We start from the raw sequence: 18,775 nt of genomic DNA, 5'->3' as shown, positions 1-18,775 counted from the left end.
TCCCTTTGCCAGATATATTGTTTCATGCTAATAAATTGTATATTTTATAAAAATATGCTGCATTGGTTTCTTTGTTGAGGGAAATTTGATGTGGATGATATTTAAGTTAATTAATAGGTATTTTTGACACAGAAACAAGATGAGAATAAGGAAGTATATTTGAGTATAATTTCTCTTTAAAACAATAACTGATTCTAGTATTATAACATTTTACTTTTCTCTTAGTCTGGTGGAAGAACTGAAACACAGCAATGCTGATTTTCCTGATGTCAGGAGTGGAATTTATGTACATGAAGTTGTTCCAAATTCACCCTCTCACAGGTATGTTGAATCCAAAGCAAACATCATTTTCTTCACCTTGCGAGCACTTGCCGAGCAGAAACTGACAGGCAGCAGTTACATTTCTATTCAAGGACATGCTCCTTCTTGTTTGCGTTTTGTTTTTCAAATTTATGTGGGATTTTTAGTAAGGTGACATTAAAAATGATTTAGATTCTAATCACATGTATTTATAATATCACCATTGCCGTGGATGGCATTCTAAAGTACTTTTGACTCTAAATAAAAGACCCTAAAGAGGTATATATCATATTGGTATTTGAATGGCAGAATAAACTGAACCTTTCATATAAGCGAGGACACTACTTGCCAGTTTTTATTAAATAAACATTTCTCTATGTTCCCTGTTAGGATGACAAAGTAGTTGTCAACTTGAATTTTCTGCACTGTTGGATCAATTTTCACATTTTATTTCATCATACTACTAGTGTCCTAACCCAATACCTCATATTGGACAAAGGATTCTTTTTCTTTTTCATGTTTTCCATCCATCTGAACTTGTGGATTTTTCTTGGAATAAATAATAAATTTGGAGGGCGAGTAACAAAGTCTTTATTTTAAAAGGGAAAAAAAAAGAGAAGAGAAAACATATTTACCCAACCAATTGGTCAGCACATGTTGTCCACTTTAGAATTTTTTTAAGAGTACATTTCATTTCTAGGGGTGTAGGTTGTAGCCGTGTTGGTCTAAGGACATAGGCAGACAAGGTTCCTTGGGTGAATTTGATATCTTTTATTAGACCAACCCAAATAGTTGCAGAATAGTTATTAAGCAAGCTTTCGGGTTCAAAAACCCTTCATCAGGCTAATTTCTAGAGCACTCAATGGGCACATCTACACATAACACTTAATGTACAGTAGCCTAGTAGCACTTCACGGTAGCATGCCAGTCAAAAACCATGCTAATACACTACTGTGCAGTGTTATTAAGCTATTGCACAGTAAGCATCACAAAAAAAACTGTGCCCCAGCACTGCTGCACAGTTACTGTAGTTACTGCACATTTAATTAATACTTCATTAAGCAAGTACTGAACTAAATTACAGTAACTATTGTGCATTAATGAACATGTAGATGCGCCCATGTGTACTTTATAAAACAGTCCTGTGGAAAAAGATGGCATAAGCCATTCACTAGTAAAATTTATGCTTATGTTGTGATATGTGCTGAAGTTTTGAGAGAGCAGTTCCCAATGAAAACTGCTTTATTTTGTCTATTTCAGAAGAAATATCTTCAATAAGGTGATCCTTGTCTCATTTTTCACTGAGCGTGGCTAAGCCATGCTGGCTTCCACACCCAACAAAGTCTGGCCCCTTTGGACTCTGGAGCCCAAAAGACAATATATCCCCACTTACATTTGGGTCACCTGGGCACGTCTCTGGCATAAGTCCAGAGCATTCCTTTGGAACTGTAACAAGATGCCTTCACTGGCCTTGCACCACAGCAATGAGTACTACCCTAGGTTAAATTTGCCCCTCTGGAAGAATCCACTTGAATAGTTGAAATGCAATTTAAGTTAATTAAGTGGTACATAAACCTTCTTCTAGCCCCCTACACAGGGGTGAATTTCATGCCCTTGAATACAAAACATAACTTTTTCTTCTTGTGCTCTATGCAGAGGTGGGATCAAAGATGGAGACATCATTGTCAAAGTAAATGGACGACCTTTGATAACAACCAGTGATCTCCAAGAGGCTGTGATGAATGAGTCCCCTCTACTACTTGAAGTTCGAAGAGGAAACGATGACTTGCTATTTAACATTGAGCCTGAAGTTGTCATGTAAATCAAACTGAAGAAGCTCACACCATAATTAAACTCACTTATTCTGGACCATCAGATACCTCCTTTCCAGCTACAGTAATTATACTTCCTGTTGACTTATGACAAGGTGGACGAACTTGATTGCCTGAGCCATTTCTGTACATCATAGCTAAACAAAATTGGGTCACAAAATGAAAACATAGGTTCTGATTTTAAATTACTCTGCAGATAAAAGAGGTGTTTGTGGGAAAGTAAAAAAAAACAAGTACACCAAACTGTGCATATTGGGCATATCTGAATATCACCATGGAAATGAGCTCCACCCCGGTGCTGTAAAGTTAACAGTAATGTTACCATTGGTTGCGGAGCTAGCTCTGTAACTTGAAAGTCCAAAACCATGAGCAAACCTGGTACAAAATTGGGGAATTTAACCTTGGATGTTTATAATGAGGACTTATCTGTGATATAATTAAACTATTCTGACTCAGAGGTGAGCTATTGTTAACCTTTTTGAATGTGAAATTAGTATTGGCAAAGCTTATATTTGCCCTTTAAGCGTAAACATTATATGTGAATGCAGCTAGGGAAAAATTGTAAATATCAGAAGAGGTGACAGTGGTAACAGGCTACAGAGCATTACACCTAGGTCATGCAACTTCGGACTATGGTAAATGATTCTTATAGAATTAATGCTTTTTATATCAATCAAACCAATGTGCAGAAGAAAATTAAACATTTGAGAAAGTGCACAGTATTTTTACAGTTTTTTTTAAAGTCGTGGTACGTATTAGTTTTGCATTTTACTGGTAAGCTTGGCTGTAAAATTGATATACTACTTATGGCTTGTACTGTATATGTTTCTACTGTAAGGGAATTAAAGTTTACAATAATAAAATTTTGCTTTACTTATCTGTTAATCATTATTTTTCAAATAGTCTCCCATACAGAACCAGGTTCTCCAAAGAGATAATGGTGTTAAAGAAAAATTGGGGTGTGATGATCCTAAAAAAGGATCCTTACTTTTATTGCTCTATCATTCTTATGTTAAAATTGTGCCCTAACTTCAACTATGATTATTAGGAATACCTTGCACACATCACAAGTCACTTTTTTACCATGTTATTTCCTAATTATTAATTCTGCTTGTTCTCAACCTTTTTATATTCTGGGCATTCCTCCAAAACTTTTTAAAAATTTGGTGGGACCATGGTTGAGAACCATTAATGTTTTTCTGCAGCTTATGTCAGCAGTTCTCAACCAAGGCCCTGCTGCCACAACCATCTAGAACTGCCCCATATGACTCATGCACAGGCAGATGAGCCTAAAGCAGGCTGGAGTGCTAGCTCTTGCTGCATCCCTTCCCTGTCTGGCCCTCTGATGCTCCTCAGAAACAGAGGCATGTTCCCTCTGCCCCTCACATCTCTGTTTCTAGCAGAAGCCTGGGAGGTAGGATTGGGACTGCACTGTCTCACCCCTAAAAGGGTCTCACTGCATTGGGTGACATGGCACCCGAGTTGAGAATCACTGCTCTAGCACTTCCCATTGTGCTGGACCCTAAATACACTCAGCAAGAGGCAAATAGTCCCATTAGCCTTATTTTACAGACAGAGCTAATGTGATTTATGCAGTTAGCCCAGGGCAAAGCCAGGAACTAAATGCTGGTCATCTAACCCCAAACCACCCCTACCCAAGGAATTTCACTCCCATTTCCAAACACATGTAAGGATGTTCAGTCCGTGTCTTTTGTTTTGTCTTGTCTGGAATCTTGTCTAAAACTATTCAAACTTTTTAAACTTCTGTGTTGATTCTGCAAGTTTTCTGCATGCATAACTCTCACTAAAATCAGGTAGGAGTCTCTATGCTGGAATTTAGTAGGACCACATTTTTACTTGGGGTAAAGTATAAATGTAAGGTCCAAACCTGCAAAAATTCCTGCATGCACTCAGACTTTAAGATGATAGTAGTCCCTTTAATTTCAGTAGCATTACATGTATGAAGTCAACCATATGTATGAGGTTGCAGGTTGGGACCATATTATTTTCATATTATTTGTAAGTGATGTCAAGGGAATTCCTGTGAGTTATTACATTCTTCAGTATCATCAGACAGGTTAAAATATTATCTCCAAATTGTCAGTTACAGGTTTAATGAATCTTAACTTCCAGAGCCAAAATACTTGATAAGCAACCCCACAGAGCTGTTGGGTCCTCCCTTTGTGGTACATTTTTAATAGAAGACTTAAGCTTTTTGGCATAAAACAGCATATTAGTTATTACTGAATTGAAAAGAAAACATATCAAAGGCTTTTTATATGAAGGTTGTATGATATTCCAATGTAATTCTAACCACAGTTAAAAGTATTCATAAATAGGATACAACATACTGAGATTATATGTATGTAAGAAGGGGACATTTCCCTTTGCTACCATCACCTTAGTAAAGGAAACCCATGTGCAGCTCTGTACAAGATTATTTTGGAAATCTCATATCTACTCTGCTGAAGTGTTATGCCTTTGCACTGGAATAGATTTAACTCTAGGGTTAGATGTTGCTACCTGAGAAAATAAAGTTCGTCATTTATCTTCAATATAGCATAATCCATTTTAGTAGTAGTCTGCGTTATCAATGATGGGAAAGAAGAGTGTACTTTGATGGGTGGACTCAGTCACCTGACAGGGGTCAGTGTTTAAAAAAATATATTTTTTTAAATATTTTTTTCTTGGAATATGTCCTATTCTATGACAGAGTTGGTATTCTCTGATGTCAGTTGTTAATGTTGCATTGTAAATTCTTGGCTAGAGACTATAAAATATCTTGCTGTATCTTTTTAAAACAAATTTTTTTAGGCATTTTTCTCTAATGGACAATTATAGACCATGCCTCTTTTCAGAAATATTGGCTATATATAACAAATATGTGATCTTGGTTTCTAAAGAAAAAAACAGCAGCTGCAGGATGGCTGTTTGTCAACAAAATTAAAGCATTTGGTATTCCTTGATTATCCTTTTATATCAGAAAGATATCTAAAAGCACTTCATTAATTATAAGATCTATTGCAGTAAAATAAGACAACGATTGGTTTAATTAAGGGACTGATTACACTGTCACATAGGAATACAATCAATCCTCTACAGCCATAAGAAATAAGGATATGTCAACAGAGCAGTCAAAAAAACTGGATAGAGCCCAGAGTAGGCTAATTTACCCTGATCCTTGGGTTGTGGTGAGCTCTGTGTTGCCATAACTAGTAGTCCTGAAGCTTACCTAGCTTGGGTTTCTCTATACATACAAGATTGCAGTCACTATTGAGTGGTAACAGCAGCATGGATGAAATTTAGGATGCTTACTCCATAACACTAGAGCCAAGACCCTGATTTTTTTTTTCCAGTGAACTGAAGGTAGGTTTTTGTTTTGGCAAAACAATGGACCCAAAATAAGCTAGATAATACAATTATCTAAGAGAGAAAGTAAATTATTTTTAAGAAAGAGATGATGGGTGAAGCTGAGGTAGGATGCGAGTTAGGCCAGGGAAAAGAGAAGAGAAGAGTAGGGCAGAATGGGAAAAGAAGACAGCTTTTGAAAGTAAATTGCTTGTTATTACTGGCAGTAGATGCAGACAGTCTGACGCTGAGCCGAGTAGACGTGTTCACATGCAAACACCCTCTTTGCCTTTCTTGACCTGCACTTAGTAGAAGGCTAGAATCTATTCCAATGGTTATTGCTATATCCTATGCAATATTTGCATATAACTTGGTATCAATAAATGAGTGCCTGCACCTTAAGGCTTTGCCTGTACTGCAACATTAGCAAAGAGTAAGGTACACTGTTGTCTCTAAAGTATAATACTTATTATGTACCAATTTGACTTTGCAGTAGGAGTGCCATTGTGTGTCATAGTTAAACGTTGAGCTGTGATGATTTGAAAAAAAACTTTAAACAGCTGCAGAAGCCTTTACATTAGTTGGGAAAGGATTCAGCTAAACCATACAGAGGCTTACAATGTAGAATCAAAATCTATACAGGGAGTTAGTCACGCTCAACTTCTGCACTAGATTTTGCAAATATTTCGGGCTCTTTAGACTCGCATTAAGTGAAGCTCTTAACCTACCTTGCATACTACCTAGTAGTCCCATCTCTATTGCTTCTTTTTTCTTGCTTGAGATTGGTTTACTTACTTCAGAGGAAAGAGGACTAGGGGAAATCTTTCTTCTCTGGGCTTGGCAGGAGTCTACAATGTAATGCTACATATTATTTCAAGCAACTGAATAATGCCTGTGCATTGAATGGATTAAGTTTCCCTTTCCCGTAGACAAGGGAATGTAGCATAAAGGAGTTGGGTTTGCCTTTGGACAGTCCATAGCAGGCCGGAAATTACTGTTCGAAGAGACACTGACAAGGCAGGAGACAGACCAAAGCAATACTGAACGTGTGTACTGTGAGTGCTAGTGTCTCAGGGGACCCACCTAGAAGGATGATGTATTTGGGTAGCTTTAAAGTTTGAAAGACTGTTGGAAACAGGGGTGGGAACATTTTTATTTGTTTTATGTTGTCTGTTTATTTGGGTTTCCACTGTCTTCATTTAACTGAATGCACTTGGGGGAATCGTCCAGGGCTGTGTTCTCATTCCAATTTCCCACAGTGGAAGATATTTTGGTCACTTTTTTGTGCTCCTTTTAGCAAGTCCTTCTCCAACACTTAGGCTAGGAGAGAGGCTACAAGCCTCTGCCTTCAGAACAACTTTAAAGGTTGTGCACTCTGGAAATAAATTTAAGCAGAAAGAATAAAACTCACCTCTACTTGTGCAGATACTGTAGAAGAGGCACTGGCTGCCAGCTCCGTTCTGATTGATGGGAATGCAGCCCTCAGCTGCACGTACTGTGAAGTCTGGCCTTGTGTCTATGTGTAGTCTATGCTATTCAGTGCTGCATTAGCACGTCCGTCATGCTGAGAATGGATGAAAGAGAAAGTGTCTCTGGACACAGTAGTAAGAGTTCAGGCCGCCACAGCAGTAAAGAAATATCAGGGGGGAAAAAGATGCTTACTTTTTCTCATTTCAGCTTTTACCCATGAGGGATGAAAGAAGGCAGGTGAAGCAACTTCCCTTATTTCAAAAATGCTGTGGGGGCATGTAAGTGCTAAAAAGCTTTTTGACCTATGAAAATCTCAGAAGAATCGCAGAACTAGCTACGCACTCTTTGTTGCTTCGAGAAATACTAGCCATGCCGTCACAAAGCGTACTCAGGCATTATGAGGGAAAAACAAATTCCTGAGGAAATCAGTCACCAAGGAGAACAGCCGAGCAGCTCCAAAGAGTTAATCGCACGACTGTAGTGGAGGCACAGAGATCAGTGACTTATAGCTACAAAACCGTCTATGTGAAATCATGTTCTGTGCTCTCTCATCCTCATAGCTGGGAATCGCACCTGTGTTGCTACTTGCACAAAAGGAAGGAGATTATTAAAAAACAAACAAAAATAAAATAAACCTCAAAAGAGCTTCTGGCTTTGGGCTATGTCATCATCAACCTTCAATTAGGAGATTGATAGGATGAGGAGGAGATGACAAGGAGACCTTAAATATGCCAGAGAAAATAGTGCTAGTGATCTGTAAGGTGACATTCAGACTTCGGAATTGGCAGTGAAATCAGATTGGACATAAGGAGAAACTTCTCCATGATTCGAGTGCCCAGGGTCTGGACCAGACTCCTGCCAGAGATGGTACAGTCACCTACCCTGAAGATGTTTAAAAAATGACTTGATGAGCACCTTGCTGGGGTCATCTCCCCCCGCAGTCTTTCCTGCCCAAGCGCAGCAGGGCTGCACCAGATGATCTCATGAGGTCCCTTCCAGCCCCTAACGTCTATGAATCTATGAATGAAATAGTATCCCAGTGCAATGGCAGGATATGTTATGCTATTAGAGGAACTGTCTTTCATCTGCAATATAAAACACATCTGGTCATCTGCGGTTAACAATCTCCAGATACTTTTCAGAAGAGTAGTTCTTTTGGATGCTGACTATTATTTCACTATAATTAAACACTTGCCCCTAGTTTCAATTAGGGAAAAATACCCTTCATTTTCTCTTGTCTTGGACCACATGTCTAATCCTGCCACAATTAACATGCAAAGTAAAGTATCAAAGTGACAGGATAAACTGTTTCTCTCTCTTTGTATATGTAGTAATCTAGGATACTGCTAACATGGTCACTTTATGTCAGATAGTGAAGCAACAAAGTCATTATGCTATTTTAGAAAAGTTTTAAATACATTAATTGTGCCTATTTTTTTTTACCTTTCAACCTACAAAAATTCAGTATGACTCCAATTATTGTGGGGTAGATAAAACCTCTAAAATGTGCAGCAGGAGCTTTTTACATAAAATATCCTAACTTTAAAACTCACAGCTTCGAATTTTTCACAGTTAGAAACTTAACTGCTATACATCCCATGGTAAGATGATTTTACACTTCATTTCTGCCTCTGAATGACTTAAAATGTGACACATACCCAGGATTAGATATTGTTCAGCTTGGGCTTTGCACAAGTATAAACATTAGGATGAAATTATGAAATACCACATTTAAGGAAAATTAGAAAACATCTTCATGGAAGATCAAGGGGATTTTTTTTTAAAGCCTCAGTAACTGCTCATTGATTTGGAATGGTAGAATGATGATGGCTCAGTGGGCAAAGTGAAAGAGGTGTGTGGACCAGTACAGTGATAAATGCATTGTGTCACATTGCTCTGCAATTTATCCATTACTACCTATCTCTCCACGCATATGCTGCACATATTTTTCACTCAGATTACTAAACTTCAGGGGATTATTAGAGCAAAGCTCTAAAATTTATCACTAATCCATGCCATTTCCATTACTGTTGCTGGAATAAGCATCCACAGACTCAAATTTCACACTGCATGAAAACTACAGTTTATTTGGACCAGCAGCTGTAACAGCAGCTGCAAGATGAAAGGGACACAATAAGTAAGACAGGGCAAATTGAAAAAGAAGGCTGTGTGAAAGTAAAGCCTACTAAAATGCTGTAAATAGCTATGCTGACTACACTTTCCTCTCAAAACATAACAAGCTTCAATAATATGATTATAGTATAGTTATACTGATGATGGAATAAAGCAAACATGCCAAAAGAGGAGAACTGCCTTACTTATTCACATATCACATGTATTCCCCATCAAATTAGCCTTCCAAAAACTAGGGTGCATTTCTTAAGGGAAGAATCTGAATTTTTTTTGTCCAGAACAGCAGCAGTGTCATTTCTATTCAGGCACCTTGAGAGAGAACTAACTTCATGCTCATTAGAATGTACTTGGTTACTGCAAATTGCTCTTCACCGAAGAGGTGTTAATAACCTGCTCTTCCTTTTAATGGTCTTGATGGGTCTACTAATCTGGCTATCTTTTCTTCCAGGATTTTGCTGAAGAATTTGTGATTTAGCTACTACACATTTTTTTCCTTCATTCTGTATTTCCAAAAAACAAGGTCTCTCTCTCTTATTGGGGGTGTGTAGTATGAGAGAAAACACACTGCTTACAACTTTTGTCTCATTTGCCATTAAAATGCAGACCTAAGCATTGCATTGGCAAATTCTTTACTTTTGGCTTTCTTGCTACTGCTTATAAAATGGCATATCATTTTATACCATGACTTTGCTTTGTGTAGTTTAAAGGACATTTCATTCAACTTAATATGATTAATGAGCCTTCTTTTTTTCTGTTGGCCTTCGTGGTGTATGATCAGAACCTAAAATGAAAGACTGAAGTGTATAGTCACTGTGTAAAATTTCCATAACGCTAGCTCCAGACAGATTCCTGTAAACTTTGTATACCAGGTCAGGAAAAAACTCCCTTTTTCTGAGCTGGGATTGAGTGGCAGTGAGGATGCTGCACTGTTTCATCCAAACAGATACAAATTTGAGTTCCATCCTGCGCCCAGCTTTAAATGGCCATTCAGGCTAGAAAGTCAGTGGTGGCCAGATATGATGGTAGCCACATTAAGCCTTAAACATACTAGCTTGAGCAGGCCTCTGATACAAATATAAAACTTTGATAGGGTTTACAGTCATTGGTGTTACTACAATATGAAGTAGTAGTTATGAAGATGTATCCTGGATGAGTGTGGCTTCTCTCTGATACTTCTCCGACAAAAGCCCTATCTAAGCAGTGTAAGGGGACATAGGGCAGCAGAAACACATCTCACCAAGACAACAAAAATTCATATAGAAGACACTACCTCTTTTCTTTAAAAAAAAAAAAGCCCCATATATTCCATTCCACACAAACCGTAGGGGCAGCCTTCCATAACAAATTGTAGTTTTTCTGCATTTCTGCTGGCTCTACATTGAAGAGTGGGGAATACAGAAACCCATGGTTTTCCATCTATCACACAAGTATGCACTGTTTTAAGATGGCAACGTAGGCCCAGACTTTTAAAATTATACAGCCATGAGAATTCAACTTTGCATGTTGTTAAGCACATAACATGAGTGTGCAGGCTGGATATTTGCAAGGCATAAGTGGTAATATTCATGCATATATGTAGACATAAATGAGATGCAAAGAAATAATAAATATGCAACTACATGCACATGGCTAAAAATATGGCTCTATGTTATTGCAGCTGGTTCAGCAAGGTTAATGCAGCTGATTAGACCACTCACACTGAAATACCACGTTTATAATATTTTCTAATCTTAACAATATGTATGTAGTAGTATTAGATATAAATGTTGATACTATATAATGGGAGTCCTCTGCCAACAATAGCCTTTTTTGAATACTATAATTATATATAGTAGGAAAACACTGCAAATAAATAAACAAATACATAAAATAAAACAAAATTAAACCCTTGTTGCTTCATAATATATAGTTAAAGTGTTTCTCTTGCTATAACTAAAGTTTCCTTGTTCATTTCCACTGATTCAAACTTTTATTTGTGCCAACATCAACAAAGCCATAGTGCCACGTACTGGACAGAGGAGGCTTGTTTTAGTTTCTTTCAGAATTGGAAGGGAGGAAATAAAACACCAAGTTTTTCTCTTTTTTCATTTTTCATATTGTATAAGAATTGCAGAATGGAGAATCAACAAATGGAGCAATGAGGTACAACATATTCCCAGTCTCTTTTGGGCCACACTCAAGATTCCTTTGTCCATAGAAGTAATATTTTGAATAATAGTTTTCAGCTGCTAATGTAAAAGTTTCTAAAAACTGGAGAGAGGTTTACCGTCTGTTACAATAATGTTTTAAAGTAAGTGTGTTAATTTTCCATGTTAAACTTTGAATGGCCTTGGTAAATGCACTCATTTGGAACTAGAGATTGACAATATAATGAAGCTAACAAGCGAGAAGTCAAAGAAATGGACAGAGTGTATCCATCAATTTAATGGATTGCACACATTAATTATCAACCCTTTGAGTTCCAGAAGTCTGACATAGTTTTGTTTAATGTGCAAGATCAGGAACGAGACATGAGAAAACACAAAACAAGAAAGTTTGGTCTTTTATTCAATAAAGAACATAAAAAAATATGGATAATTTAACAGTGCGTGAGCAGTTCCAGTGAAATTGGTGAACTAAACTTGATTAAATTTAAACATATTTGCATGTACTTTATACTTGGGTGAATCAAGTTCAGGAATGTTGTAGGGCTCATTAATTCATAACTGTTGCTATTTATTCTTTGCATTCTAGTAGCACTGGATGCCAAGCATCATCTACGTACAGAAGAGTGTTGAATAAATCTTAACAAGCTCATGCTCTGAGGAGGCAAGGAAAGTATAATTAAATACTGTTAATTTGTGTAAAAAAGACAAAAATGTTCCCTCCTCACCTCCTCCAAAATATCTGCTATGATTAGATGGATAATTTCTTGTAAGCATCACAGTAAAAGTGAGTCTTGAGCGTAATTTGAAATAGAGGAGACAGTGGATATAATAGTTCAGGAAGAGCATTTGTCACATAGTCATTAGTCATATAACAAAGTAGAGACTTACTCTGGCATCAATAATAGGATAGAGGAAAAACTAGATTAAATGCAATGAGAAACCATAAAGAGGAGATAAAATCCAAGTGGCAAACTGGGGAGTTTCTGGAGAAGTTGGAAGATTTGCTTTCAAGGGACAGTTCTGTGTTTACTCCTATGATCATCAGTGACGAAACAGAACAGTGACTTGTCTGGATGTGCAATATTTTCCTCCCTGCCTAACGCCAAAAGGATTTCCTGTGTGTGAAGAGCACATTAGTAGTTAAGATAGAAAACTAAATTCTTTTAATGGAGGAATAAATTCAGACATCATGGAGAATCAGAGAAGTCAAAGAGTTCTTGGAGAATCTTATATCTGGGAAACTAAACACTTTAGTTTCAGTGAGGAAGGAAACTTTTCATTGTAGCCTGCAGAGGGAGCAAAGAAAATGACAAGGAGGCAGGTATGAGACGTGAAAGACAGAAATAAGGGTAGAAGTGGTAGGGCAGCATCATGTATTAGAGATGTGATATATTGCAAAGAGGTGAGAAGGGATAACATTAATCAAATAAAATCTGTTTGAATCAAAATCATGTTGTGGAAGGATGGTAAAGGAGGTTCTACTGTAGTTGCACTGGACCTCTGCTTTATACCCGTGGTTAGGTTTTGGATATAGAGAAAGATGAAAGAAACTAATACTAGCAAGAATTGTGTTATCATGGAAGATTTTAATTCCCCGTGTGTTGACTGGAGAGCAAGTGCTACTAAAAGCAATAGAGTTTGGATATTCCAGGATGTGATAGTTGAAAGTTTTTTTACCATCAAATACTCATCCAACTACCAGAAGGTGATGTGATTTTAGTTTTAGATAATAATGAGGATATTTAGAAGAGCCAGTGGTAGAAAATAACCTTAGATTTCATGATAATGAGTTAATTCGTTTTAAGTTGAATGGATCCATAGACAAAAGTGGGTTTGCAATTAGGGTGCTTGATTTCTAACGGGTAAACTTTGACAAACCGAAGGAAACAAGCTGGTGAAGTCAAATGGGGCTCAGGGACTTAGATATGGAAGAGACTTGGAATATCAATTTGCAAGTGCTAAAATGGTTAGGAATCTGTATGCCAAGCAAGGGAATACAAATTGAGGCTCCAGACAAACTATATGAATATCTACCCAAAGGAAGATATTAGGAATAAGCAGAGAACCTATAAGGAATGGAAAAAGATGACTGAACAGCAAAGAAAGCTATGTCAAGAAGTGTAGGGATAAAGTGAGAAGTGCAAACAGCTTGCCAAGGATATTAAAACAAACAACAAAAGGTTCTTTATCTATATAAATAGAGAACAAATGGGCCCCTATGTAATATCTGGGAGAGATTAAAGTTAATCTAACTATGGCTCAAAGTCTAAATGGATATTTAATCTCAGTTTTCAGCACAGATGATGTTGAACACAGAGGCAAAGGCAAGATGAATAATGGGACTGAGAGCAAGGAAACAGAAATTACAACTAAAATGGAAGCAGAACTCAGAGATCTCAATGTTTCCAACTCAGGGAAACAGGATAATCTCCATCCCATGATTCTGACACATGACAGAATTGACATACAAATTTACATGTTCAGTAGAAAATATTTTAAATCAACTGATTAAGTTGGGAATGGTACCATTTGACTGAAGAAGAAAGACATCCATGTCTATCTTTAAGGAGGGGAAAATGCAATTTGGGCAATTACAGGCCTGGTAGTCTAATCTCAAAAATATGCAAGGCTTTAAAGCACAATTTGAAGAAAATAATAATTAAAGACATGGAGATAAATGGAATGCAAAAATGCAACTGAATTTTACAGTATACTATCAGATGAGGCTGCACAAATTTCTTTAGTGGGCTCGTTGTATTTCCTTTGTCTAGCCGATAAATTGATCTCATCTATCTAGACATTAATGTAGCAAATGATTTGGTGCCACATGGGCAATTACTACAGAACCTGGAGAAGATGGGGATTAATACATGGATTCTAAAGTAAGAGACTGCTGAACAGGGACAAGAAGCAGTTTTAAAGGGGAAGCAGCAGGCTAGAGAGAGGTTACCAGTAGAGATACTTAACCATTATTCCTGGGACCCATTCTGTTTAATACTTCCATTAGTGTCCTGAGCACAAGTATGGCTATGCTGATAATACATAATTGCAATCCAGAAATAGCTGGATGACTGAGGAGTAGAATAACAGACACAGAATAAAATTCAGTAGTATAACATTTGAAGTCTTGCAAATAGGCTCAAACAACAAAAAACTGAGCAAGAGTTCAGTTGGAAATGAGTGAAGAGGAGAAGGACCTGGATTTCCCAAACGATTACAAGATGACTGAGCTATCACTGATCACGCTAAGAAAAAGGCAAATCCAATACTACAAATTTCAGTTGAGGTATTTTCAGTAGAAACCAGAAAGAGTTAGTCCACTGTATACAGTACTTGTGAGACCTCACCTGGAATACCATATACAGGTGTGGTAACTAGTATTTAAGAAAGATGCACTCATACTGGAACAGGTACAGGAAGGAAGAATATGTTGTAAGCAGGTAGTTTATCCTTCTGGCTCATGCAGGGAAATTTGCTCCCTGATGAGCTATATTCAGTTAGCTCTCCAAAGTTCAGCAAACAAATGAAACAAAACCCTCTATCTTGTAGGCAGTAGGAGGGAAGGAAGGGAAAAGAGGCATTTTCTGCACTGATCCCAAGCAAAGCTACCTGGCTTCTCCTTGCAGTAAGTTGTACCTGTTGTACCCTTCACAACTTACTTCTTCCTTCCCTTTGCTTTCTCTTACGGGAGCTTTTAAAGAGACTCCGTTCTTAGCCAAATGCCCATGAACACCATGTGCCCACAGAGGCTGGGGGGGCAAGGCGAGCTTTTGCAGGCAGCAGCAGCACTGCCAGCGCAGGAGCATGGTGGCGGCGATGGGTGAGCTCCCGCAGGCGGTCGCAACGCTGTTGGTGAGAGGAGGCATTGACCAGCAGTTGGCAACCACCTGCAGATGCCACTGGCAGTGGCAGCCACCAGCAGCAATGGGAGAGGGTGGTGAGTGGCAACCATCCACAGGCACTGCCAACAGTGTCAGCAGTACTTTTTGCAGGGGGTGCACCACCAAGCTCAGGGGGTGCAGGTGCACCCGTGTGCACCCCCTACGTGTCGCCAATACAAATGCCCACAGCTGAGCTCTCTTAACAGGACTGGTTGTTCCTCCTTAACAAGCCAGCCTCCCCTGTTACAGGCCTGAGCCAGAACAGCCACATGCCAGCAACGGCCAACCTTAAGGCTGTGAAAGAAAGACAAGTTATCCCATAGAGCTACAGAAAACTACTTCCTAGAAAACCTCCATTCTCTTTAGTTCTAGGAAACTTGGTATGTGGCCTCACAACTTCTAATCTTAGACACAAAACAAGAGCAGCAGGGTGGATTCAGGTATCCTGATGTAAAGCAGGAGAAGATGGACAGCAGGAGGCAGGTGTGTCTAACTTGAGCTGAAAGGCCACCAGCCCAAATAAGCTGACACCTAGCATTTTAGACCCTGGGGAATGTGGAGGAGGACTACTTTGGGAAGAACTGACTGAAAAAGAGCTGGTGGGCATGGTGTATAGCCAGCTACACTTGACTCCCAGTGCAACACTACAGCTAAAAAGGCAAAGGGGATCCTCGAATTTAGAATAGGTTGAATTTAGGGTGGCCATCATAAAGGACATTCCGGTTTTCTGCTACTCTGTCCTCGGTCCTTTATTGATACGAAACCCGGTGCCTTTATGTCCTCTATTTTTCTCTTCAAGAGAAAAAAAAATATTCTTCAAGAGAAAAATAGAAGACAGATTGATATTTCATATCAATAGAGGACAGAGGACAATCGGACTGTGCTCTCTGATGACCACCCTAGTTGAATTATTTCTAAATTTGGCAGTGGTGTGACCACTGCTGGAACACTATGAAGAGCTTTAGGGCTAAATCCGACATGCTTCTGTTCTAAATGCTATGTGCTACATCCTTCATGTGGTTATGTGGCACTTATACACAATAAGGGATTTATGGTCACCCTGTGCTTCCCTTCTTTGCATGTTCAGTAGGCCACTATTTGGCTGTGGAGGTGCCTGGACAGACCAAAATCAACCCGGCAAACATGTAATGCCACTTAAGTCCTGAAACTTTAGTTGCATAAAAACCATTAAAAGAAGGTTAAGACTAATGTAGAGCTTCCAATAGTGTAGTGGTTAGGGTACTTGCCCAAAAAACAAGAAACCTGTTCTAACCATTCCTTACACAGAAGGGGTTTGAATCTGCACATTTTGTTTTCCAGCTGTATACTGTAACCACAAGCCCACAGGCAAGAAATTCCTCAGAGTATAATCCAGCTTTTTTTCCCTTTGAACCTGCCCATAGGGCAGCAGACAAACCAAAAAAAAGGTGACTCAGTGAGATGGATGCTGCTCTACAGGAAGAGAGCTCTGGTAGCTGACCCTGAATAGGGCAGAAACCTTCCCACTGTTGTTTATCCATTAATCCAGAGAACTCTTTGGCCCTTTTATTGAAGCTGGCCCCCTGGGCAGCCAGGAGGGGAAGACAGGTGGGGCCCAGAGGAAAAAAATATACAGCAGAGGGAGGATCAATCAGTGGACCGGCTTCTGCCCTGGGAAGCCAGGGGTCTTAGGGTGCGTCCAGACAAGCAGGAATTTGTGGTATGCGGCACCACAGAGCCATCTGAGGCACTGCACACTGCATGCACTGCTAATTCCTGCTTGTGGGGACGTGCTCCTAGGTTCAAACCTGCCCCCACCCCATGGGGCAGGAGCTATTACTGTATCCTCCTGCAAACACACCAAGTTTGTATGTTCCATCACATCATTCCCAGAGAAGAAGATGAAACAGAGCAGGTTTGTATAGATTACATGTATATAGGTATCTGCAAATTGTCTTGCCTCCTATTTAGAGACGTTCTCCAGCTACAGCGAGACATCGTAAACACATAGATGATTTGATCCGAGTGCTTCTGCAGCAGAATGGCAGTGTGCCTAATTGCCCAGCACGTGGTCCTTAAATAGCATAGCGTGTAATCTGGAACATCTTCAAGTTGACATTTTGATTTTGTGCTAATTTTCAGCTGAACAAATTGCTTTCCATTCTCTCACTGCTTTTGTTTTCCTGGCTTGAAAGCCACACCCAGTATTTTGCACGCCATCAATTACAGTCAGGAATTTTTTTCCAATTCCTAAAATACCAGTTTGAAAATTCTAATACTTTAGAAGTAGGAATTTATTGTTTTCCATTAATTTGTTAGAATTACACTATCTACACATATTTCTCAGGCAAACATCTTACATAGTGTTAATCACAAACGTCAAACATTATGAAAGCTCAGAAATACTTTTTCACACTAGAGACAAGTACAAATTCAGCCTTGATGGAAGCAACTAAAACATCAATAACTCCACATGCACCATGACTATTTTTCATCTGAAATGTTCAGGGCCTGATCTAAACCCCACTGAAATCAACTGGAAAGCATCCCGTTGACTCTGATTATTTCCCAAACCTAAAGTCCTAATCCAGGTTTAAATACAGTAAGTCTTGTTTGTGAAATCTAACCTGTTGCTCTGTTACTATGAAATATAATAGTATGTAATATTCAAATAACAAATCCATAGGGTTCTCATTAATTTGTAGATACATAAACATTAATTGAATGCATGCAAAATCCAAGTCAACTATTTAATGGCCTGTTCTTAAAATCTTTGGGATGATTTGTTCTACATCTTCTGGAAAGTGTTTTCAGGGTGAAACCCTGTTCTAATACTGGTAAGCATCTACCTGCAAAACAACTCAACATTTGAACAACAGGGGATCCACATAAATGGTTGAACATGTTAATAGTACCATTGATTCTAGAGCGCCTGAAAACTGTCTGTGAGTTTTCTGGAAAGCTCACTATTTGGAACAGTTTGCATTGTGAAAAACTGCTGGCAGTTTTAAGTGCACTAAATGTGGCTGATTTAGAGTTATCTGTCAGTCACCTCATAAATCATTTACAAGGCAGATTATGCGTTAGCATATTTTTATTCTTTTTTTGCATTTATAGTATTGGCTCAATGAATTAACAGCAGCAGGTGACTTTAATATGTAGCAAGTTATATGCACATATTGTATAATATTAACTCATCAGACAGCCATCTCAATACTGGCAACTCTTTCTTGCCAATTGGCAAATGAAGGAGAAAAAGAAGGCAGTTTTTATTCTGTTTTCTTTTATTCCCCAAGATGTAAGAAAGCTTCAACCTTTCTGTTTCTAGACATTTCAGAAGAAACATTAGAGATTATAGTAAAGCAGTATTTTTGTGCCTCACTATTTACAGTAGGCCATCAAATAAAGCAGCTCTTTCTAACCACTATTTTTTCATTCATGCACTTTTTCCCCAAAATGTACCCTGCCAAATAATTTCAAGAGGGAGATATTATGCAAATAAATTGAATATGTTCAGAAGAAGAAAAAAATTCTAAGAAATTTTAAATCATTCTTTCTACAATCTGTATCATATTGTAATTATTTATAATTTAGTAGCATATAGAAGCTACATTGTGCTAGGCACTGTAATACAAACACATAATAATAGACAAAAAAATTACCATCTGGGTATACAATGATGGAA

The 18,775-nt window shown here is 38.4% G+C and overlaps 1 protein-coding gene across 1 annotated transcript in view; it reads left to right on the top strand.

Annotated features, from left to right (window-relative positions):
• The window catches only part of HTRA3 (HtrA serine peptidase 3), a 49,135-nt gene extending 46,152 nt beyond the window's left edge, over nt 1-2,983 (top strand). Inside the window, exons 8-9 of the mRNA XM_006017012.3 lie at nt 226-321; nt 1,957-2,983. Of these exons, the coding sequence (XP_006017074.1) occupies nt 226-321; nt 1,957-2,122 (262 nt within the window). The 3' untranslated portion in view covers nt 2,123-2,983. The remainder of the gene's footprint in view (nt 1-225; nt 322-1,956) is intronic.
• The last annotated feature ends 15,792 nt before the right edge of the window (nt 2,984-18,775 follow it).

This window comes from Alligator sinensis, unplaced genomic scaffold (assembly GCF_000455745.1).
Source record: "Alligator sinensis unplaced genomic scaffold, ASM45574v1 scaffold421_1, whole genome shotgun sequence".
Taxonomy (NCBI): domain Eukaryota; kingdom Metazoa; phylum Chordata; order Crocodylia; family Alligatoridae; genus Alligator; species Alligator sinensis.
Note: the sequence above shows the minus strand (reverse complement) of the source record. Positions and strands in the feature narration are given on the sequence as shown.